Raw genomic sequence first — 22,081 nt, 5'->3', positions numbered from 1 at the left:
AGCAATGAGATGCACTGTGTGCCATATAATCAGAGTACTGACAGGCTGACCCTCCACCCCTGTAACCTCTGCAGCAATGCTGGCAGCACTCATATGTATGTTTTGAAAATACAATCTTTGGATATGACACTCAGCACGTGCACTCATCTTTTTTTGGTCCACCATGGCGAGGCCTGTTCTGAGTGGACCATGTCTTGATAAACACTGTCTGGTCTTGGCCACCGTGCTGCAGCTCAGTGTCAGGGTGTTGGCAATCTTCTTATAGACCAGGCCATCTTATGTAGATCAATAATTCTTTTTTCAGAACCTCAAAGAATTCTTTACCATGAGGTGCCATGTTGAACTTCCAGTGATCAGTATGAGTGAGTGTGTGAACGATAACACTAAATTTAACACACCTACTCCCCATTCACACCAGGGACCTTGTAACACTTGTAACAGCAATGAGTCACATGACATCAATGGCTAATTGGGCACTACAGTTTTTGATGTATGTTGCCTTATTTAAAAATGTAAGCTGAAATGAATTCAAACGGAATTGAAAATATAAGGGAGTTGCAAATGGAAAGTATGACACTTACAATATTTTCTTTAAGTTGCTTGCTTATTGCCAAATATATTCAAAACCTGTTAAAGTGTATAACATTTCAGCATAGATGCATACAGTCATACACAATGTGATCCCAGGATAAAGTGCATATATGAATAAAATTGTAGCATCTACGTGGAGACATTGTTGGGGGCATATGATAGTGTATCCAACTGCGCAATATTTTAGGGTCCTGGTCCTCCCTCTTTCAAAAATGTAAGTTTCTGTTTGAGATTTCCTCTATAATTTTCTATTCTTCTTGAATCCACTCTACTCTGTCTTTTTAAGGCTGATCTGCAGCAATCAGCCTGAAAAAGATGCTGTGTGCATACCTTTAAGCAGGTTTCAATGCCCAGACATCCTGGTGCTCTACTTAACCAAACTTACACTGACGAGCAAAAGGGTAACAATGTTTTGAACATGTGACTTTCAGGTGGATCTCACCATCCACTATAGCTTCAAATTTGAGACTACCCTAATTTTATAGACAATAAACTTGGCTATTTTATACATCAATTTGACTTTCAACTATTTAGCATATTATTAGTTATGCAGATTTTTGACATGTCACTGCATTGTTGCTATTTTGCTCTTAAGGGTCTGAATTTTAATTTTAATTATTTTGTTAGTAATTTGTAAATCCACCTTTGGCTTTCAACACTGTTTGAATCCTTCTGGGCATGCTGTCGATCATATTCAAGCATGTCTTGACCAAAATCTGATCCCAGGTCTTGTCAACACTTTCCCAATGTTGGTGCATACTGATCAACTCACTTGGGTATGTATACATCATTTTCTTCAATTCTACCCAAGTGGAAGTGTTTGGTTGGGTTGAGGTCTGAAGACTGCAGGGGCCATTCCAGCACCTCTACTTCATTGTCATTGAGTCATTTTTTCACCAGTCTCGACGTATGCATGTTTATTGTCCTTCTGGAACACTATGTCGCCCTTTTCATACCCATAGTATTCGAGTGTACAAAGTAACTCATCTTGTAGGATAGTCACATATAGCTCAGCATTGAGACCATCATTGATTCTGGTTAAGTATCTAACGCCTTTATCTGTGAAACACCCCCATATCATCAGGCTTTCTCCACCGAACTTTACAGTTCCTTCAATTTCTTGCCCCTTGTTTCTTCCAGATCCATTTACACCCATGAGACCCTAGTCTATTGTCTTTATTCTCATTGCTTCTAATCACCCGTTTCCAATCTTCTACTGTCCATTTTTCATACTTTTTTGAAAACTCGAGCTGATGCTTTTTATGACAATTTTGAATTTGAGGTTTATTCACCTTTTCTTGGGCCACCATTTCAGATTTCTGTAATGTGCATCACATGGTCCTTGCATGGACATCTGTGATCTCAATATTATGAACATACGAGCCACTTACATTGTCATGTTTGCCGCGCCAAAACTGATAGACCTTGTGATCAGCTGACTTGTTGACTACAATATTTACCTATACGTCCACCTCTTGGCTTTTGAATGGATGGACAGACTCCATTTCATATTCTTTCAGCTGTATTGGCACTCACATGATGCAGTTTGACAATTTTCTTGACCGAGATATCGCTATCGATGCACTGCATGATGTTGTTTATCTTTTCTTGGGAAATCTTCTTCATGGCTGCTCCTCGATTGGAACCAGTGACCTTTCTCTTGGAAATCAAGCTAATAACACTCTGAGTTATTTGGGAATGTGAGAGCAGTTTGTAATTTGTAATACACAGGAATAAAAAGATTTTCTACTACCAGGAGAAAAACAGTAGCAATGGAGTGACATGACAAGAATCTGCATAACTAATCATATGCTAAATAGTTACAAGTCAAATGTATGTATGAGATAGTCAAAATGATTATCTATAAAATAAAGGCAGTCTCACGTTTGAAGCTGTAGTGAATGGTAAGATATATAGCCAGAAATTCAAAAGTTCAAAATATTGTTACCCTTTTGCATTTTAGTTAGTGTATATCATCATATACACCTTGTAAAGTAGCTGTCTTATAGATATTGAATTGCTGTCATATTATTGCAATCTGAAAATATCCTTAGGCCATCCCAGTAATATTTGGATAGTAGTATTTTCTTTTGGTTGGACCATTCCATTATGTTGATATTTATTTTCATAAGCTGAATATTTAGTATGCATTATATCTACGTTGTAAGGTGAAATCACTCTTCTTCTTTAGTTCTTTTGGATAGCTCTTGCTGCCAAAATATTTGAGCAGCACTTCTCCCAATGCTAGTAAATTTTGGGATATTTGATATTACACATAAGAGTTTTTTTTCTGTAGCAAAGAGATGGGAAATTCATCTGATAGTGTTACATTTTCCGCAACATTTTCTCTTTGGCTCATGAGTAAACAACTTCAAAAAGTAGAATTAGACTCTTGAATTCAACTGCACTTTTGTCTACCAGCGTTAAAGGGAACCTGTAAGGTACAATATGCCCCCAAAAACACGAGCAGTTCTGGGTGCATATTTCTTATCCCTGCCTAGCAGTCCCAGCTATAGTAGCATAGATAAAGGGATCTTTATAAAAAAAAGTATTTCTAAAGATCTTTTATCATATACTAATGAGCGCAGGGACAAGTTACAAGAGTGATAGTTCCCGTGCTCATTCTGCCCTATCAGCACAGGGACGTGCTAACATGCTAATCAATGCCCATTGCCCAGCGTCATCAGCTGTGACACGCGTACCTATGTCAGCTGCCACCGCTTCAAAATGCTGGGTTTAGGGTCACTACTTTTGATCAGAAGTCCCCGACACTTCCAATCATGCGCACTAGACCTCTCTGAAGCCGGTACGCATACAACTGGCTTCATAGTGCACATGACTAGAAGTGTCAGTCATTCTGATCAGTGGTGACAGCGGGCACACGTACGCACATCACTGTAGATGATGCAAGGCAATGACCTTTGAATAGCATGTTAGCACACCCACAGGGGCGTGCTAACATGCTAAGAGGGTGCAATGAGCGCAGGAACTAACCCCCTTGCGACTAATCCCTGCACTCATTAGCATATCATAAAGGATCTTTAAAAATACTTTTTCTAAAGATCCCTTTATCTATGCTACTAGATACAGGGACGGTTAGGCAAGGATTAGAAATATGCACCCAGAACTGCTCGTGGTTCTGAGTGCATATTGCACCTGACAGGTTCCCTTTAGGGAAATGTTTATTTGACATAAATATGTAGTTAATTCATATATTTCACAGTTCAGCTTTGTTTCACGTTTTGCTATTGTAGAGCATATTAAGTGTCTTTTTCTAAAACTAGGACACACGGTTTGTCTTGAGATTCCTGATTTTGTGTATTTTGGCAAAAACATAGAGTTCATGGAAACTTTCCATTGGGTGAAGGTTTCTGTTACATCTAGAAAAATGTGAATGAACAAAGATCTGTCTAATTGCTAAAAAAGTGAAAAAATATGTCTGTTACAGCATATGGGGATATTCCTGACTAGCAACAGCCTTCATTTATCATTCCTACTTCTATACTTTCTCAATATACTATAGCAAAGTCTGATGAAATAACTCTTATCTATGTCATAACACCTGACATTTCCCAAATTCATACATTTCAGATTGCACATGTGGATAAACAGCTGGCAATATCGGAACAGCCTAGAGAGTGTTGGTGCAAAATTATGTGAAAATTACAGTTATTAAATATCGGTTCAGTGTATATGCATGATTTTATCAGTTTTTTGGCCAATATTTGCAAGAACAGATTTTTATTCTACAAGGAGTTGAATAAAATGTAGAACTTTATCAATGTTAGTAGTTTTTTATTAAATGCAGGAATGACGAGGGTTTTTATATATATATACAGTACAGACTAAAAGTTTGGACACACCTTCTCATCTCTAGAACAACTGTTAACCCCTTCACCCCCGGCCACTAAAACACCCTAATGACCGGGCCATTTTTTGCAATTCTGACCAGTGTCACTTTGACAGGTTATAACTCTGGAACGCTTCAACGGATCCTGGCGATTCTGAGATTGTTTTTTCGTGACATATTGTACTTCATGTCAGTGGTAAATTTAGGCCGATATTTTTTGCGTTTATTTGTGAAAATTTAGGAAATTTGGCGAAAATTTTGAAAATTTCGCAATTTTCAAACTTTGAAAATTTATGCCCATAAATCTGAGAAATATGTCACACAAAATAGTTACTAAATAACATTTCCCACTTGTCTACTTTACATCAGCGCAATTTTCGAAACAAATTTTTTTTTCGTTAGGAAGTTAGAAGGGGTCAAAGTTCATCAGCAATTTCTCATTTTTCCAACAAAATTTAGAAAATAATTTTTTTTAGGGACCACATCACATTTGAGGTGACTTTGAGAGACCGAGGTGACAGAAAATACCCAAAAGTGACCCCATTCTAAAAACTGCACCCCTCACTCTGCTCAAAACCACATCCAAAAAGTTTATTAACCCTTTAGGTGCTTCACAGGAACCAAAGCAATGTGGAAGGAAAAAATGAAAATTTTACTTTTTAACACAAAAATGTTACTTTAGCCATAAAATTTTCATTTTCACAAGGGAGAAAAGAGAAAGTGCACCCTACAATTTATTGTGCATTTTCTCCTGAGTACGCCGATACCCCATATGTGGTAAAAATCAATTGTTTGGGTGCACAGCGGAGCTCGGAAGGGAAGGAGCGCCATTTGAATTTTTGAACGCAAAATTAGCTGCACTCATTAGCGGACGCCATGTCGGGTTTGAAGACCCCCTGAGGTGCCTAAACAATGGAGCTCCCCCACAAGTGACCCCATTTTGGAAACTAGAGCCCTCAAATATTTTTTCTAGATGTTTGATGAGCACTTTGAACACCTGGGGGCTTCACAGAAGTTTATAACGTTGAGCCGTGAAAAGAAAAAAATTTTTTTTTACCACAAAACTGTTGCTTCAACTAGGTAGCTTTTTTTTTCACAAGGGTATTGGGAAAAAATGCAACATAAAATATATTGTCCATTTTCTCCTGAGTACGCAGATACCTCATATGTGGTGGAAATCAAATGTTTGGACACACGGCAGTGCTTGGAATGCAAGGAGCGCCATTTGAATTTTTGAACGCAAAATTAGCTGCACTAATTAGCGGACGCCATGTCGGGTTTGAAGACCCCCTGAGGTGCCTAAACAATGGAGCTCCCCCACAAGTGACCCCATTTTGGAAACTAGAGCCCTCAAATATTTTTTCTAGATGTTTGATGAGCACTTTGAACACCTGGGGGCTTCACAGAAGTTTATAACGTTGAGCCGTGAAAAGAAAAAAATTTGTTTTTACCACAAAACTGTTGCTTCAACTAGGTAGCTTTTTTTTTCACAAGGGTATTGGGAAAAAATGCAACATAAAATATATTGTCCATTTTCTCCTGAGTACGCAGATACCTCATATGTGGTGGAAATCAAATGTTTGGACACACGGCAGTGCTCGGAATGCAAGGAGCGCCATTTGAATTTTTGAACGCAAAATTAGCTGCACTAATTAGCGGACGCCATGTCGGGTTTGAAGACCCCCTGAGGTGCCTAAACAATGGAGCTCCCCCACAAGTGACCCCATTTTGGAAACTAGAGCCCTCAAATATTTTTTCTAGATGTTTGATGAGCACTTTGAACACCTGGGGGCTTCACAGAAGTTTATAACGTTGAGCCGTGAAAAGAAAAAAAAATTTTTTTTACCACAAAACTGTTGCTTCAACTAGGTAGCTTTTTTTTTCACAAGGGTATCGGGAAAAAATGCAACATAAAATGTATTGTCCATTTTCTCCTGAGTACGCAGATACCTCATATGTGGTGGAAATCAAATGTTTGGACACACGGCAGTGCTCGGAAGGCAAGGAGCGCCATTTAAATGCAAAATTAGCTGCACTCATTAGCGGACGCCATGTCAGGTTTGAAGACCCCCTGAGGTGCCTAAACAATGGAGCTCCCCCACAAGTGACCCCATTTTGGAAACTAGAGCCCTCAAATAATTTTTCTAGATGTTTGGTGAGCACTTTGAACACCTGGGGGCTTCACAGAAGTTTATAGCGTTGAGCCGTGAAAAGAAAAAAAAAATTTTTTACCACAAAACGGTTGCTTCAATTAGGTAGCTTTTTTTTTCACAAGGGTAACAGGAAAAAATGCACCATAAAATGTATTGTGCATTTTCTCCTGAGTACGCAGATACATCATATGTGGTGGAAAGTAATTGTTTGGGCGCATGGCGGGGCTCAGAAGAGAAGGAGCGCCATTTGACAGCAAAATTGGTTGGAATCATTAGCGGACGCCATGTCACGTTTGGAGACCCCCTATGGTGCCTAAACAGTGGAGCTCCCCCACAAGTGACACCATTTTGGAAACTAGAGCCCTCAAATAATTTTTCTAGATGTTTGGTGAGCACTTTGAACACCTGGGGGCTTCACAGAAGTTTATAGCGTTGAGCCGTGAAAAGAAAAAAATTTTTTTTACCACAAAACGGTTGCTTCAACTAGGTAGCTTTTTTTTTCACAAGGCTATCAGGAAAAAATGCACCATAAAACGTATTGTGCATTTTCTCCTGAGTACGCAGATACCTCATATGTGGTGGAAAGTAATTGTTTGGGCGCATGGCGGGGCTCAGAAGAGAAGGAGCGCCATTTGACTTTTCAAACGCACAGACGCAGTGCACTGATCGGTCGCTGCAGGACGCACGGTCGGATGCGATAAAAAAAGCGTCGGGGATACATAAAAAAAAAAGTCACGCCAAAAATTGACCATGGATGCAGATATGTTATGTGCATCCCTGATCAGCGCTCGGCGGGACGCACAGACGGATGCCATACAAAAATTGTCGCGAATACGGAAAAAAGTCACGCCAAAAATTGAGCAGGGATGCCGATCCGTTATCTGCATCCCTGATCAGCGCTCGGCGGGACGCACGGTCGGACGCGATACAAAAAGCGTCGGGAATACGGAAAAAAGTCACGCCAAAAATTGAGCAGGGATGCCGATCCGTTATCTGCATCCCTGATCAGCGCTCGGCGGGACGCACGGACGGATGCCATACAAAAATTGTCGCGAATACGGAAAAAAGTCACGCCAAAAATTGAGCAGGGATGCCGATCCGTTATCTGCATCCCTGATCAGCGCTCGGCGGGACGCACGGACGGATGCGATACAAAAAGCGTCGGGAATACGGAAAAAAGTCACGCCAAAAATTGAGCAGGGATGCCGATCCGTTATCTGCATCCCTGATCAGCGCTCGGCGGGACGCACGGACGGATGCCATACAAAAATTGTCGCGAATACGGAAAAAAGTCACGCCAAAAATTGAGCAGGGATGCCGATCCGTTATCTGCATCCCTGATCAGCGCTCGGCGGGACGCACGGACGGACGCGATACAAAAAGCGTCGCGAATACGGAAAAAAGTCACGCCAAAAATTGAGCAGGGATGCCGATCCGTTATCTGCATCCCTGATCAGCGCTCGGCGGGACGCACGGACGGACGCGATACAAAAAGCGTCGCGAATACGGAAAAAAGTCATGCCAAAAACTGACCACGGATGCAGATCCGTTATCTGCATCCCTGATCAGCGCTTGGCGGGACGCACGGACAGATGAAGTGTAAAAATGGACAAGATACAATAAAAAAAAAAAAAAAAAGTTATACTCACAGTACCAAGAGGATCACTGACCAGAAGAGTTGCAGAGGAACAAGAAGGCAGTGAGATAGACAGCTTTACACCAGCAGCAGGCAGGACGTTGGACAGATCAGCAGAAGGACCCAGATGGAGGCAGATGTGATCGGGCCAGTGAAGACCTCGGACGACCCGTGAAGGCAGGTAAGAGGACGTCGGGGGGGGCAGGGGGGGGGGATGGGGAGAGGGGGGGGGCAGATGGGGGGGGGTTAGAGGGAGAGCAGAGGGGGCGGAGAAGCAAAGGCAGAAGGAAGGAACCTTGGAAGCAGATGACAGAGGAGGCAGGCAGATCGCGTGGGGAGCAGATCGGGATGCCGGGGGGCAGATCGGGGCGTAGGGGGGCAGATCGGGGCGTAGGGGGGCAGATCTGGGGGGGCACGGGCAGGGGCCTTCACGGGAGCGCGCAGGGGCCTTCACGGGAGCGCGCAGGGGCCATCGCCGGAGCACAATACTTACCTTTGGAGCTGGCGCGGTGACAGCAGAGGCGGCGTCTGCGGCGGCAGCAGCGGTGGCGTGGTACCAAAAGTACCAGCCACTCCACGCTGCAGCCATGTTGGGGGAGGGTCCCCAGAGCAGTACAGGCCTGGGGAGGGCGGCCACCGGCAGATCAGACCGCCCCACTGCACACTGATTGGAGCGATTGCGCGTCATAGCACGATCGCTCCAATCAGTGCTGCAGGGGCTGGGGGCGGCATGTTTGAGGTCCACCTATGATATGCTGCAGCAGCTGCGGCATCTCATAGCTTGATCTCACAGGATCGCACTAATTCGGGCATTATTTTTGCCGAAATTAGTGCGATCGATGTGGTTGGCGGTTCAGATTTGAACAGCCAATCACATCGATCGTCGATAGGGGGTGGCGATGCCACCCCCCTGGGGTCAAGCAAAGGTCCCCTGCTGTAAGAAACAGCAGGGGACATCATTTGAAAGCCGTTGCTATGGCCACGGCAATCAAATGAAGTTTAGGCAGTAAAATTACGTCCCTGGTCGTTAAGTCACGTTAAAATAGGACGTAATTTTACTGCCCGCGGTCGTGAAGGGGTTAAGAAGAGACTTTGTGCAGCAGGCCTTCATGGTAAAATAGCTGCTAGGAAACCACTGCTAAGGACAGACAACAAGCACAAGAGACTTGTTTGGGCTAAAGAACACAAGGAATGGACATTAGACCAGTGGAAATCTGTGCTTTGGTCTGATGAGTCCAAATTTGAGATCTTTGGATCCAACCACCGTGTCTTTGTAGAAAAGGTGAACGGATGGACTCTACATTCCCGGTTACCACCATGAAGCATGGAGGAGGAGATGTGATGGTGTGGGGGTGCTTTGCTGGTGACACTGTTGGGGATTTAATCAAAATTGAAGGCATACAGAACCAGCATGGCTACCACAGCATCTTGCAGCGGCATGCTATTCCATCTGGTTTACGTTTAGTTAGACCATCACTTATTTTTTCAACAGGACAATGACCCCAAACACACCTCCAGGCTGTGTAAGGGCTATTTGACTAACAAGGAGAGTGATGATGTGCTACGCGAGATGATCTGCTCTCCACAGTCACCAGACCTGAACCCAATCGAGATGGTTTGGGGTGAGCTGGACCGCAGAGTGAAGGAAAAAGGGCCAACGAGTGCTAAGCATCTCTAGGAACTCCTTCAAGACTGTTGGAAAACCATTTCCGGTGACTACCTCTTGAAGCTCATCAAGAGAATGCCAAGAGTGTGCAAAGTAGTAGTGAAAGGAACAGGTGGCTACTTTGAAGAACCTAGAATATAAGACATATTTTCAGCTGTTTCACACTTTAAGTATTTCATTCCACATGTTTTAATTCATAGTTTTGATGCCTTGAATGTGAATCTGCAATTTTCAGAGTCATGAAAGTAAAGAAAAGTCTTTGAATGAGAAGGTGTGTCCAAACTTTTGGTCTGTACTATATATATATATATATATATATATATATATATATATATATATATATAATATATATCTCCTCATCCTACATGAAGACTCTCTAAATTTGCAGGTCTGAGAACGGTTTTAGCAGTTAGGCAGGAGAGATTTTGCAGATTGTGTTTGTGTTTCTCACTATTTGGATTCAGTCACATAGCAAGCCTGTGTGAGTTTGTAAAAAGTATGTAATATTGCTTGTACAGTCTCCACATACTCAGGAGCAATTTGCAGAGACAGCTCATTCTCCTTGTAAATGTGTTTATTGACCATTTTACTGCTCTTTTATATACAAACAGTTATATAGAGAAATGTCCCAAATGCTGGCTGTCTGATTGGCCACCAAAGTCTTTTAAGATAGATAAATATATAGAAATATTGTGTACATACTTCATTGCTGCATGTTACTTTGTTTATGGTGATTTATAATTTGCTACATTTTCACATTATAACCACATTTATGACTAGTGGTAGTTTACACTTACATGCCTGGTGACCAGACCAACTTTCACACTTCTCTTTTGGCTTGGATTGACAAATATATAACTTTTGTTTTTATTGTAGCAGTTGTTTCTTGTTTTGTGTAGATATTTCTTTTATTTTTTAATACATATGAACATAAAAATGTAGCATACAATAACAATAAACCATAGCGTAATTCTAAAAAAAAAATGCAAATTCATTCAGAAAAAAAATTCCCCTTTAGTAAATCAAGAAACATCTATCCTTATTCACATTACCACTTTTTTTTAATTTACATTCATTCCTCTAGTTCAAGCAAGTATCCTTCCAACAGAGCCCAGAAGTGGGAGAAAGTGGTTTAATTATTGTGCTTTGAACAGATATAAAAAAACTCAACAGCACCTCAGAGAATGGGACAAGTGTGAACAGGTGCAAGCTAAAACAGCTAGTCAATCTAACAAAAAAAATATAGCTGTACTCTGAAATGCTATATTATGTAACCATTGAATATATGAAATTGGAATTGAATTACTGCTATAGAAGCTGCTAAAATTAGATACTTAGCTCACAAATTGGTCTATTCATGAGAAACCAACAGCCAGTGACAAGGCATACTGCAGTGTTGGGACTCTAACCTTATATGCCTCTACAATTTCAAGAGCAGGAAGGATATAGTTATAATTAAAAATACCTTATGCTGATGAAAAGAGTGGTCAGTGAGTAGAAAGTATGCAATAAATATAAAAAAACTGACCAGCACCTCCAATATTAAGACAAATGTGAGCAAGTGCAAGCTAATACAACTTGTTAATCTATTAAAAATAATATAGCTTCTGTCTGAAATGCTATAGTATGTAACCATTGAGTATATGAAAATGGAATTGTATTACTGCTATATAAACTATGTTAAAAAATTGAGGTACTTGGCACACAAATTGGCCAATTCATGAGGGGCCAACAGCCAGTGACAAGATCTACTCCTTTGTTGGGACCCTAATCTTATATGTCTCTCTTTGGGCTGTCAGCCTACAATTTTAAGGACAGGAAAGATCCAGATATAATTTAAAAATGCCCAGGCTGATGGGTGAAGTGCTGTGTCTGAAGAAAGTATTCTACATCTATCAATAAACTGACCAGCACCTCCAAGAATGAGACAATTGTGAACAGTTGCTTGCTGATACAATTAGTCAATCTAACAAATGATGTAGCAAAAAAAGGACCTGGGGACTATATATTCAGAGGCTCTGAAGACCTAGGCCAGAAATTAAAGGAACTTAAAGCGTGTGTCATCTATTCATCCATACTCCTAGTGGATGGACATGGAACAAAGAGATTGAATAGGACTCCACAGGTAAACAACTGGCTATATCACTGGTACCGTCAGCAACATTTTGGTTTTGTTGATCATGGAGTTTATTACCTGCATGATGTACTCCTTACTAGTGATGGGTTGCATCTTATGAAAACAAGAAAGAAGATATATGATAGATGCAATGCTACAACTCAACTTTAAACTAGGGCAATATGGGATGGAAAATATAAAGGCAAGAAAAAGTATGCAGCTAATTAAGTCTTTTGAGAACCCTGCTATTACAAATGGAAATAAATAACAAAGAGAACAAATTATAAATGAAAATAGAGAAGAGAAACCGACTACAAACTAAAATGTGTCTATACAAATGCACAGAGCATGGGATACAAGCAAAGAGAATTGGAGCTGGTAACTCAGGAAGAGAGATATGATGTCCTGGACATCACTGAAATTTGGTGGGATAATACACATGATTTGGAATGCAAACCTTGAAGACTACAACTTATTTAAAACATGCAGACTTAACAAGAGGGGATGATGTGTTGCATTGTACATTAGGAAAGCATATATCTCCATAAAAATCCAAGCTTCAGAGATTGGTAGTGTAGTGCCCCTGAGACTGGTCGCTACAGGGTATATCATTATATCCTTCCCTGGCAGGTCAAGATGTCAATCTAGTAGGTTTTACACACACCTCACACTATCATACAGCAGGGAGAAGCAGTCACTAGGAAAGGGTTAACAATGTTTCTACAGACACAGGAAGTGACTCATCCAGTTCTTAGCAGACCCAGGTTGCCATAGCAACTTGCAAAAGTGGGGGCATGAGCAGTTAGGAGTAGAAAACAGTTTCACTTTACTTTTAGAACAAGCTTGGACACGAAACAGAGCAGATGCACAATGTGCAGCTCCCTGAAGGCTGTCAGACCTTCAGGGTGGCTGAACAGAGCTGTCTGGATGTAACATCAAACAGACAGCTCCACCAAGCTGGGGGCCAGTAACATCTAGAGAGACGGGACCCGGCACCTGTAATCATGGACTAAAAGGGAGCAATCGCAAGAGAGACAGGACTGGGCACAAGAGAGGTACAGAGCCCTAGTTCAGGTGGCCGAGGTGCGGCAGCAGAGAGGGAGCCTGAGAGAGGGGGATAGAGGTCCGACCCACGAGAGGCCCAGTCTGCCGGCTGTACGGACCAAGAATGGGGAAGAGTACAGAGTTGTGCATGGAGGATAAAGGCCACAGATTACCAAACCGGATCCAGCCTCTGACCTGCCTGGTAAGCGACCGGAGTTTCTGATGGCGAGGACCAGCACTTGGGGTGCGATACCACCTGAGCCAGTAAATAAAGTGACTGGAACCTGCACCTGGTGACTCTGTGAGTAACTGCCACCGCCATGCGCTCCGGTGCTTCCGTGGACTGCTGTTCCCGTTCTCACCAACCTCCCGGGTACCCCGCTCCACCCGTGGGGAGCGATACCATCCCGGCTGCACATAACACCTGCCCCAGAGAGAGACTGTGCAGCAGTGGCTAGTTCCTGGCCTCATACCACGGGTGGCGCTGCGAAGCATCCCCACTCCCCATCCAGTACTGCCACTGGGAGAGGACTAGTCACAGGAAGGGTCGGCGGCAGAAGAGGCCGAGACCCCAGCACCGCTGCACCGGTAACATGCTTCCCAGGGGCCCGTCGCCCTCCTTCCATCCCCATCTGTATTGGACTCTTGTCCGTTTGCTGTTCTTTTTAAACATGTAGCTGACGGGGTCACGGAACTGGGTCAGGCTAGTCACAGCTACTCCAAGGAACCACTGGCCTGGTGACGAGTACCCTAAGGCCCCGTGGACGCTACAGTAGCTTTGTAGAAACTGTTGGGGTAAGAATGCAAAAAGAGAAGAACAAAAATGACATATTGAAGATATGGATGAACTCTTTTTATATCAGATATCTTTGTTCTCAAAAAAGTATGACATGTGATCATGGGAAATATTAAATATCCAGATATTTGTTGGCAATCTCTCTCAGGTAAAAGTAATAGGTCCATAAAATTCTTATCTTTTCTTGCTGACCTCTTTATCTTTCAAAAGGTGGAAGAGAAAACAAAAGGATCTGCCATCTTGGACCTAATTCTTACCAACTGGGAGGAAATGGTTGAGGAAGCAGAGGTGGCTGGGAATTTAGGAGACAGCGATCATGCTATTCTTCAATTTTGGATTACAAAAGGACTCAGACTTTAAGGTTGGACTTCAAAAAGGCAGATTTTAATGGACTCAGGAAGAGGGTAGGAAAGGTCCAATGGCTGGATGTTCAAGAGTACAGAAATGTCCAAGAAGGATGGGATTTTTTGCTAAATGAAATTCTTACTGCACAATCAGTAACAATCTCTAAAAGAAGGGAAAATTGTAAGTATTTAAAGAGACCAAGATGAATGAACGCAGAGCTTTAACACTTGCTAAAAAGGAAAAACAAATATATATCAAACGGAAAGAGGGGAGCATATCTAAAGAAGAATATAATGTTGTCTGCAGGGACTGCAGGGCAAGCATTAGAAGAGCCAAAGCCAGTAATAATGTGAGGCTTGAAAGGAAGACTAAAAGCAATAAAAAGTCAAAGATGCTATGGTTTTTTTACAAGATAAGGGTGAAGTTGTTAAAAATGACGTTGAAAAGACCAAAGTTTTAAATTCCTATTTTGCAACTGTGTACCCTAAGAAAACAAATGTAGCATCAACTGATCTTCACTGTACTATCAAAGAAATAAAATAATCCACACTACACTGTGTGCAGAATTATTAGGCAAGTTGTATTTTAGAGGATTTGTTTTTATTATTGATCAACAACTACAGTATGTTCTCAATCAACCCAAAAGACTCATAAATATCAAAGCTTAATATTTTTGGCAGTTGGAGTGTTTTTTTTTTAGATTTGGTTATCTTAGGAGGATATCTGTTTGGCAGGTAACTATTACTGTGCAGAATTATTAGGCAACTTAATAAAAACCAAATATATTCCCATCTCACTTGTTTATTTTCACCAGGTAAACCAATATAACTGCACAAAATTTAGAAATAAACATTTCTGACATGCAAAAATAAAACCCCAAAAAATGAGTGACCAATATAGCCACCTTTCTTTATGATGACACTCAACATCCTACCATCCATAGATTCTGTCAGTTGCTTGATCTGTTTACGATCAACATTGCATGCAGTAGCCACCACAGCCTCTCAGACACTGTTCCAAGAGGTGTACTGTTTTCCCTCCCTGTAGATCTTACATTTTATGAGGGACCACAGGTTCTCTATGGGGTTCAGGTGAACAAGGGGGCCATGTCATTATTTTTCATCTTTTAGACCTTTACTGGCCAGCCACGCTGTGGAGTAGTTGGATGCATGTGATGGAGCATTGTCCTACATGAAAATCATGTTTTTCTTGAACGACACCGACTTCTTCCTTTACCTCTGCTTGAAGAAGTTGTCTTCCAGAAAGTGGCAGTAGATCTGGGAGTTGAGCTTCACTCCATCCTTAACCTGAAAAGGTCCCACAAGTTCATCTTTGATGATACCAGCCCATACCAGTACCCCACCTCCACCTTGCTGGCATCTGAGTCGGAGTGAGTGGAGCTCTCTGCCCTTTACTGATCCAGGATCTGGCCCATCCATCTGGCCCATTAAGAGTCACTATCATTTCATCAGTCCATAAAACCTTTTAAAAATTAGTCTTAAGATATTTCTTGGCCCAGACTTGATGTTTTAAATTATGTTTCTTGTTCAAAGAATGTCGTTTTTTAGCATTCCTTACCTTGACGATGTACCACTGTACTTGGATAAGAATATTGGAATTAACCAGAGCCAGCATGGGTTTGTAGCAAGCAAGTCATGCCAAACTAATCTAATTTCATTCTACTATGGAATCTCTGACTTGTTGGATCAGGGAAATGCAGTAGATATTATATATGTCTACTTCAGCAAAACAAAACAATTGATAAAGGTATCTCATACTATCCTTTTTGAAAAAAATGACTAAGTAAGAGATTCCCAAGGCTACAGTTAGGTGGATTTATAACTTGCTCAGTGATCATACTCAAAGAGTGGTATTAAATGGTTGCACATGGAATCAGAAAAGTTTTTCTAGTGGGGTAGCACTAAGCTCTATCTTGGCCCCAATACTGTTCAATACTTTTAGAAATGATCAAGATAAAGGGACTGTAGGTAAACTAATCAAATTTGTAGATGATGCAAAACTAATAGGGATAGCTAACACTAGAGAAGTTAGAGAAAGAATTCACAAGGATCTAGATTAGCTGGAACAATGGTGTAACGGACTAGAGGAAAACGGCTCACAAAGCAGGACCCCTAGAACCCCGAAACCATTTAACCCCTATACAGGGATTTGGAATTAGACAGTGCCCCGGAGATCACTGTGGAAGGCTGCAGTCCAGATGAGAGTAGTAGTCCAGCAGGGTCAAACCAGGAGATGCAGAACAGAGACAAAATGAGCAGACTAGGACGTAGTCCGGAAATCAGGCAAAAGTCAAATCCAGATCTGGCAGCGAGGTACAAAAATGGCAGGCAGGAGGGTAGTCAGAGAACAGGCAGGTCAAAACACAGGAATCACTACACAGAGCAGAGCGGGAACCAGGAAGCAGGAATTCAAAACTATCTCTGGCAGTGACTAGAAGACAGGAGGGGGAATTAGATGGGTGTGGTATCTTCCCATTGGCTGTAGCTGAATGGTGGTAACATCAGCTAGAAGATAAACGCCACCTACAGTCAGCCAGTGGTACTGCAGGTCTCAGGGAAATCCAGCTTATTGGATGAGCATAGCCTGCGCCCACCAGAGCTACTGGCACGGACTCCTCTCCCATTACCAGCACTGTCCACGGTGGGAACACGGCATTGCCTGGTGATCAAAGCAGAAGTCGCAGGAGCGGGCTCTGGTGGTGATGTGACAAATGGTAAGGAACTAATCGGATGGTACTTAACGAGGAGAAATAGAAAACTCTACATTGGCACAAGAAAACTGAAATATCATCTAAAGAATGTGAGGAATAAAACTAAGCAACAGCATGTGTGAAAAAGTCTTGGGTATACTAATAGATCACAGACTTCACATGAGTCAACAGTGTGATGCAGCAGCAAAAAGGCAAACATAGTTCTGGGATGTATTAAGAGAACCATAGAGTCTAGATCATGTGAAGTAATTATCCCCTTCTACTCATCTTTGGTCAGTTCTCATCTATAATACTGTGTCCACTTCTAGGCACCACATTTTAAAACACACTTCTAAAAACTGGAGCAAGTTCAGAGAAAAGCTACAGGGAAGTTGAGGAAACTGCAAACTATGTCCTAAGAGGGATGGTTAAAGGATCTAGGAATGTTTATCTTGCAAAAAGGGAGGCAAAGAGGAGACTTAAAGCCGCTCTACACGCTGCGATATCGGTACCGATATCGCTAGCGTGCATACCCGCCCCCATCCGTTGTGCGACACGGGCAAATCGCTGCCCATGGCGCACAACATCGCTCAGACCTGTCACACTACTTACCTACCTAGCGACGTCGCTGTGACCGGCGAACCGCCTCCTTTTTAAGGGGGCGGTTTGTTTGGCGTCACAGCGACATCTCTAAGTGGCCGCCCAATAGAAGCGGAGGGGCGGAGATGAGCGGGACGTAACATCCTGCTCACCTCCTTCCTTCCTCATTGCGGGCGGCCGCAGGTAAGGTGAGGTTCCTCGTTCCTGCGGTGTCACACATAGCAATGTGTGCTGCCGCAGGAGCGATGAACTACATTGTACACGCAGCAGCGATAATCGAGAATAGGGGGGCATGTCACGATGAGCGATTTTGAACGTTTTTGCGACGATTCAAAATCACTCATAGGTGTCACACGCAACAACATTGCTAAAGCGGCCGGATGTGCGTCACAAACTCCGTGACCCCAATGAGATCGCTTGAGCGATGTCGCAGCGTGTAAAGCGGCCTTTAATAGCTGTCTACAAATATCTGAAGGGATGTCACAGTGTGGAATGATCATCCTTATTCTCATTTGCACATGGAAACACGTGGAGCACTGGAATGAAACTGAAAGGGGGAAGACAAAGATTAGCTATTAGAAAACCTTTTTGACAGTGACGGTGATCAATAAGTGGATCAGGCTTCCACAAGAGGTGGCAAGTTTTCCTTTAATGGATGTCTTCAAGCAGAGGTTGGACAGACATCTATCTGAGATGGTTTAATTAATCCTGAATTGAGCAGGGGGTTGGACACGATGACCTTGGAGGTTCCTTCCAACTTTAACATTCTATGATTCTATGATTAACAAAAAGAATGTAGCTGCAATCTGAAATGCTATAATATGTAACCATTGACTATATGAAATTGGAATGGCATTATTGCTATAGAAACTATGCTTTAAACAGAGCATAGGCTGTCAGCCAAGCACAGATCTGAATGCATGGGGTGGGGCTCAGTCAGTAGCTCAGAGAGGTGTGCTTATTGTGATGTCATGAGTGTGTGGCCTGTGATCCTGCACAAATTGTACAGGTAGAGAAAGAGCAGACTCAATAGGGGTAGTGCAGGTTCCACAGAAAACGTTTGACCTCTGTCATTGCCAACAAAGGCTATATAACAAAATATTGAGATTAACTTTTGTTATTGATCAAATACTTATTTTCCACGATAATTTGCAAATAAAATCTTGCCAAATCAGACAAGGTGATTTTTTGGATTTGTTTTCTCATTTTGTGTCTCATACTTGTGGTCTACCTATGATGTCAATTACAGGACTCTCTCATCTTTTTAAGTGCGAGAATGTGCACAATTGGTGGCTGACTAAATACTTTTTCCCCCCACTGTATATAAAGCTCCACCCTGCATTATATTACTCCTCTCATCTATACACAGTCCAATCCTACAGTACATCACTCCTATCATCTATTTACAGTTCTATCCTGGAATACATCACACATTTCATCTATATATAGCCTTATTCTGCAGAACATGAGGAGGAGCTACAGAGTTAATCCCAATCCTTAGGACAAGGAGCTAAGGAACCGGCAAAGAGAATGAGCAAGTCAGGACAAAGCTTTGCATCCCCCTCATATTGGGACAGTCCCACCAAATCTGGGATAGTTGGGAGCAATGAATCCCTTCTCTCATCTATATGCAGCCCCATTACGCGGAACATCACTCCTCTTCTCTATACACAGCCTCATCCTACAGAAAATTACACTGTACTTTTCACAGTAATTTTTTTTACTCTATTTTTCCCGTAATGTCATCTTTCAAAGGAGAATCTGCATTCTAGACATGACTAGTGAGGAGCAGAGATGGATTACTGGCTGTTGTGATTCAGCTGATCATGGCTGTTTCCACCAAAACTAAGAGTTCCTCCAGCAGTTGAACAAAACCACTAATTGCTGTTTTCCGAGATGTCCTGTGTATCGGGTGACTGCAGTATAAATCTTTTCTTGTGAACCAAGCTGTCGCCTCAGCACCCCTTCCCTTCCTGCTAATTGTGCCCTGAGTACATGCCCGGCCTGACCACCTAGTTATGCCCACTGGTGGCAAGCACGAAATTCTCTAAATTGCCTGGCCCCGAGTTGTGTACAGATGTGTCCCCTATTAACATCTCCAAAGTGGGTGATCACATATTGCACTAAAATATATTGTGTAGGAAGAGAATACACTCTATTTTTTTTTTAAACTAAATCTTTGTTAATAAATGTGTTTCTAATATATGACACATTCTCTTTTATGTTTTTATCATACAGGTAACCAGCCACAACAAACAGGGAATATATATGGAGAGCCTTCCAGCTTCTAAACTTAATATACATGGAGAGCCTTCCAGCTTCTAAACTTAATATATATGGAGAGCCTTCCAGCTTCTAAACGTGGACATCTTGATTAGTTCTACGCTTTTCGTGTTCTATTTACAATGTGCATTTTTGAAATTCTACGTTGTAGTCTTTTTTGCTTTTGTTGAGTGTGTGAATATTTTCACAAGAAGATGTTTTTGGAATTTGCTAATGTTTTACTTGGAGACCTGAAAAAACAGTAGTCTGTGTTTTTTATTCATTTTGCTGCTATAAAATAAAGATATTGTGAATGTGAATGTATGACATGTGAATAAGACCAAACACTGAGCTCAAACAAACTTTGATTTTTAACTTAATATGGGCTTCTTTGTTGTATTTAGTGGTAGACTTTTGTGGATCTTCCAGAGGAGCCCATAGATGTTTCCTTAGAGCTTTTAGGCACTTTACAATGTTATCTTTGTTACTGCATTATTTGTATTCCCTGCATTCTGATGTAGTAGTATGATGTATATACATGATAATACACTGCTGAAAATGTAAAGCCATCACTTAACACTGGTAAATGTGCGCTTCTTTAAAATGGTAATGCAGTATATTGCTTTACTGCTTAAATTGTCTTTGTCTCAGGGATCCTTATTATACTTAGTGTCTATATATTTATTTGGAATAAGGTTGAAAGGGTTGTATAAGATTAAAAAAGGTCTACTTTTCATCAGAGAAAAATGCCACATTGGCCATGAGCTAGGTCTTGGAGTGCATCCCTATTAAAGTAAATGGGAATGGCTTGCATTACCTGACACTCAATATACAAATGTGCTGTTTTTTCTGGGGAACAAAGCAAATATTTTAATACCATATAACATCTTTTAAGTACTCGTATTTGCATTTATTATGAAATAGTATAGCATTGCTTGGAGAACAAGTTCTTATACTTCCTAATATACTTGTATTGGCTAATGTTCCATTATCCGCCTCTGCACTTTAGCATTGATCACTGATTACAAGCTACTGCCTGTGGTTTACAGCAATTTGTAGTTTAATCATGGAGCTCCCAGTATAGATTGCAATAAAATCAATGGAGCATATGCCTATAGTGCGTGAATCCATGATAATTTGGGATTTCTGCAGATACCCTCAACTGTTGAAACAATTACCGTACTAACACAAGAATATTAGAATTTTGATGTTAAACAGACATGTTTAGGTGGAGCTACACTTGACAGATGCTGTGCCCTTGTACAATCATTTTTTATTTATTTAACAGGACATTGTCTACGGGATGTCACACTACAAAATATTTATATGTGTATGTAGCTAATTCAAAGACAAGTCCACCAATACCTTTACATGGCCAGTTCATTCCTCTCCTACAGAGAAATCAATGTTTGCATTAATATGCAAATGGGGCTAAAGTGCTATTTGTAGATCTGAAGCCTCAGTTACTCCAGTACTATTCCCCAAAAAGTGCTATCTCCTCATGCTTGACCAATGGTTCATTTGCCTAAAGTCACAAAGGTTAGTGTCTGTCAGTAAAGCAAGAAGAGGTGACCCTATATAGGGAATAGACCTGGAGTGACAGAGTTTTCAGCTTCATTTACATATCAAGTTAAACATTGATTTCTCAGTAATGGAAGAGTCGGCTAGCCATGTAAAGGTATTGATGGACTTATCTTTGAAAGAGCTACATGCACATATAAATAGTTTTGGGTATAAAATCCTGCTGACAGATGTCCTTTAATATACTGTCTTGTAATTTTGTCTTCCTATATAGAGGCGTCTGCTTTGAAGCTGAATACAAACAAACCCTGTGTATAGTTAAATCCTAAAATTAATTCTTACCCTCTTCAATCCCCTCTTGCTTCATGTTAACCCCTAAATATGCCCCTTCACTTTTGAAACAACCTTACATTTCAACCAACTAGCTTTTCCTTTTCAATGTGTATGTGTTGTTTCTTAGATCCCTTGATATCTTCTCTGTGGGAAAACAAGACAAGAGTAGAAAAACCTGAATTTTTACCTGTTCAACTATATGTAGCCCTAAGTTAGCAGTGATAGAGGTGTTTTCCAGCTGCCTTTCTTGCTTCTTTACTAGAATAGCATGACTGATGGACTAAGTAGACTAGAGATGCTAATGTGTGACTTGGCTGTCTAATAACTTGTGTCTATGGCAAGCTAATCCATGAAAAGGGATTACTCTCCACTTTTATAATCATTAATCCCCATGCATACCTCTATTTATGAGCCTAATCTTTTTATTGAGGAGAAATCAGAGGCTAACTAGTAAACTA

The 22,081-nt window shown here is 41.4% G+C and overlaps 1 protein-coding gene across 3 annotated transcripts in view; it reads left to right on the top strand.

Moving 5' to 3' along the window:
- The window catches only part of MED12L (mediator complex subunit 12L), a 1,012,447-nt gene extending 991,351 nt beyond the window's left edge, over positions 1–21,096 (top strand). For all 3 annotated transcript variants that reach the window (XM_075340741.1, XM_075340740.1, XM_075340739.1), the window contains one exon: positions 19,746–21,096. In XM_075340741.1, coding sequence (XP_075196856.1) covers positions 19,746–19,798 — 53 coding nt within the window. In that variant the 3' untranslated portion in view covers positions 19,799–21,096. The remainder of the gene's footprint in view (positions 1–19,745) is intronic.
- The last annotated feature ends 985 nt before the right edge of the window (positions 21,097–22,081 follow it).

The sequence above is a fragment of the Anomaloglossus baeobatrachus genome, chromosome 3 (assembly GCF_048569485.1).
Source record: "Anomaloglossus baeobatrachus isolate aAnoBae1 chromosome 3, aAnoBae1.hap1, whole genome shotgun sequence".
NCBI classification, from domain to species: domain Eukaryota; kingdom Metazoa; phylum Chordata; class Amphibia; order Anura; family Aromobatidae; genus Anomaloglossus; species Anomaloglossus baeobatrachus.
The sequence above is the reverse complement of the archived record's forward strand: the minus strand, read 5'-3'. Positions and strand labels throughout refer to the sequence as shown.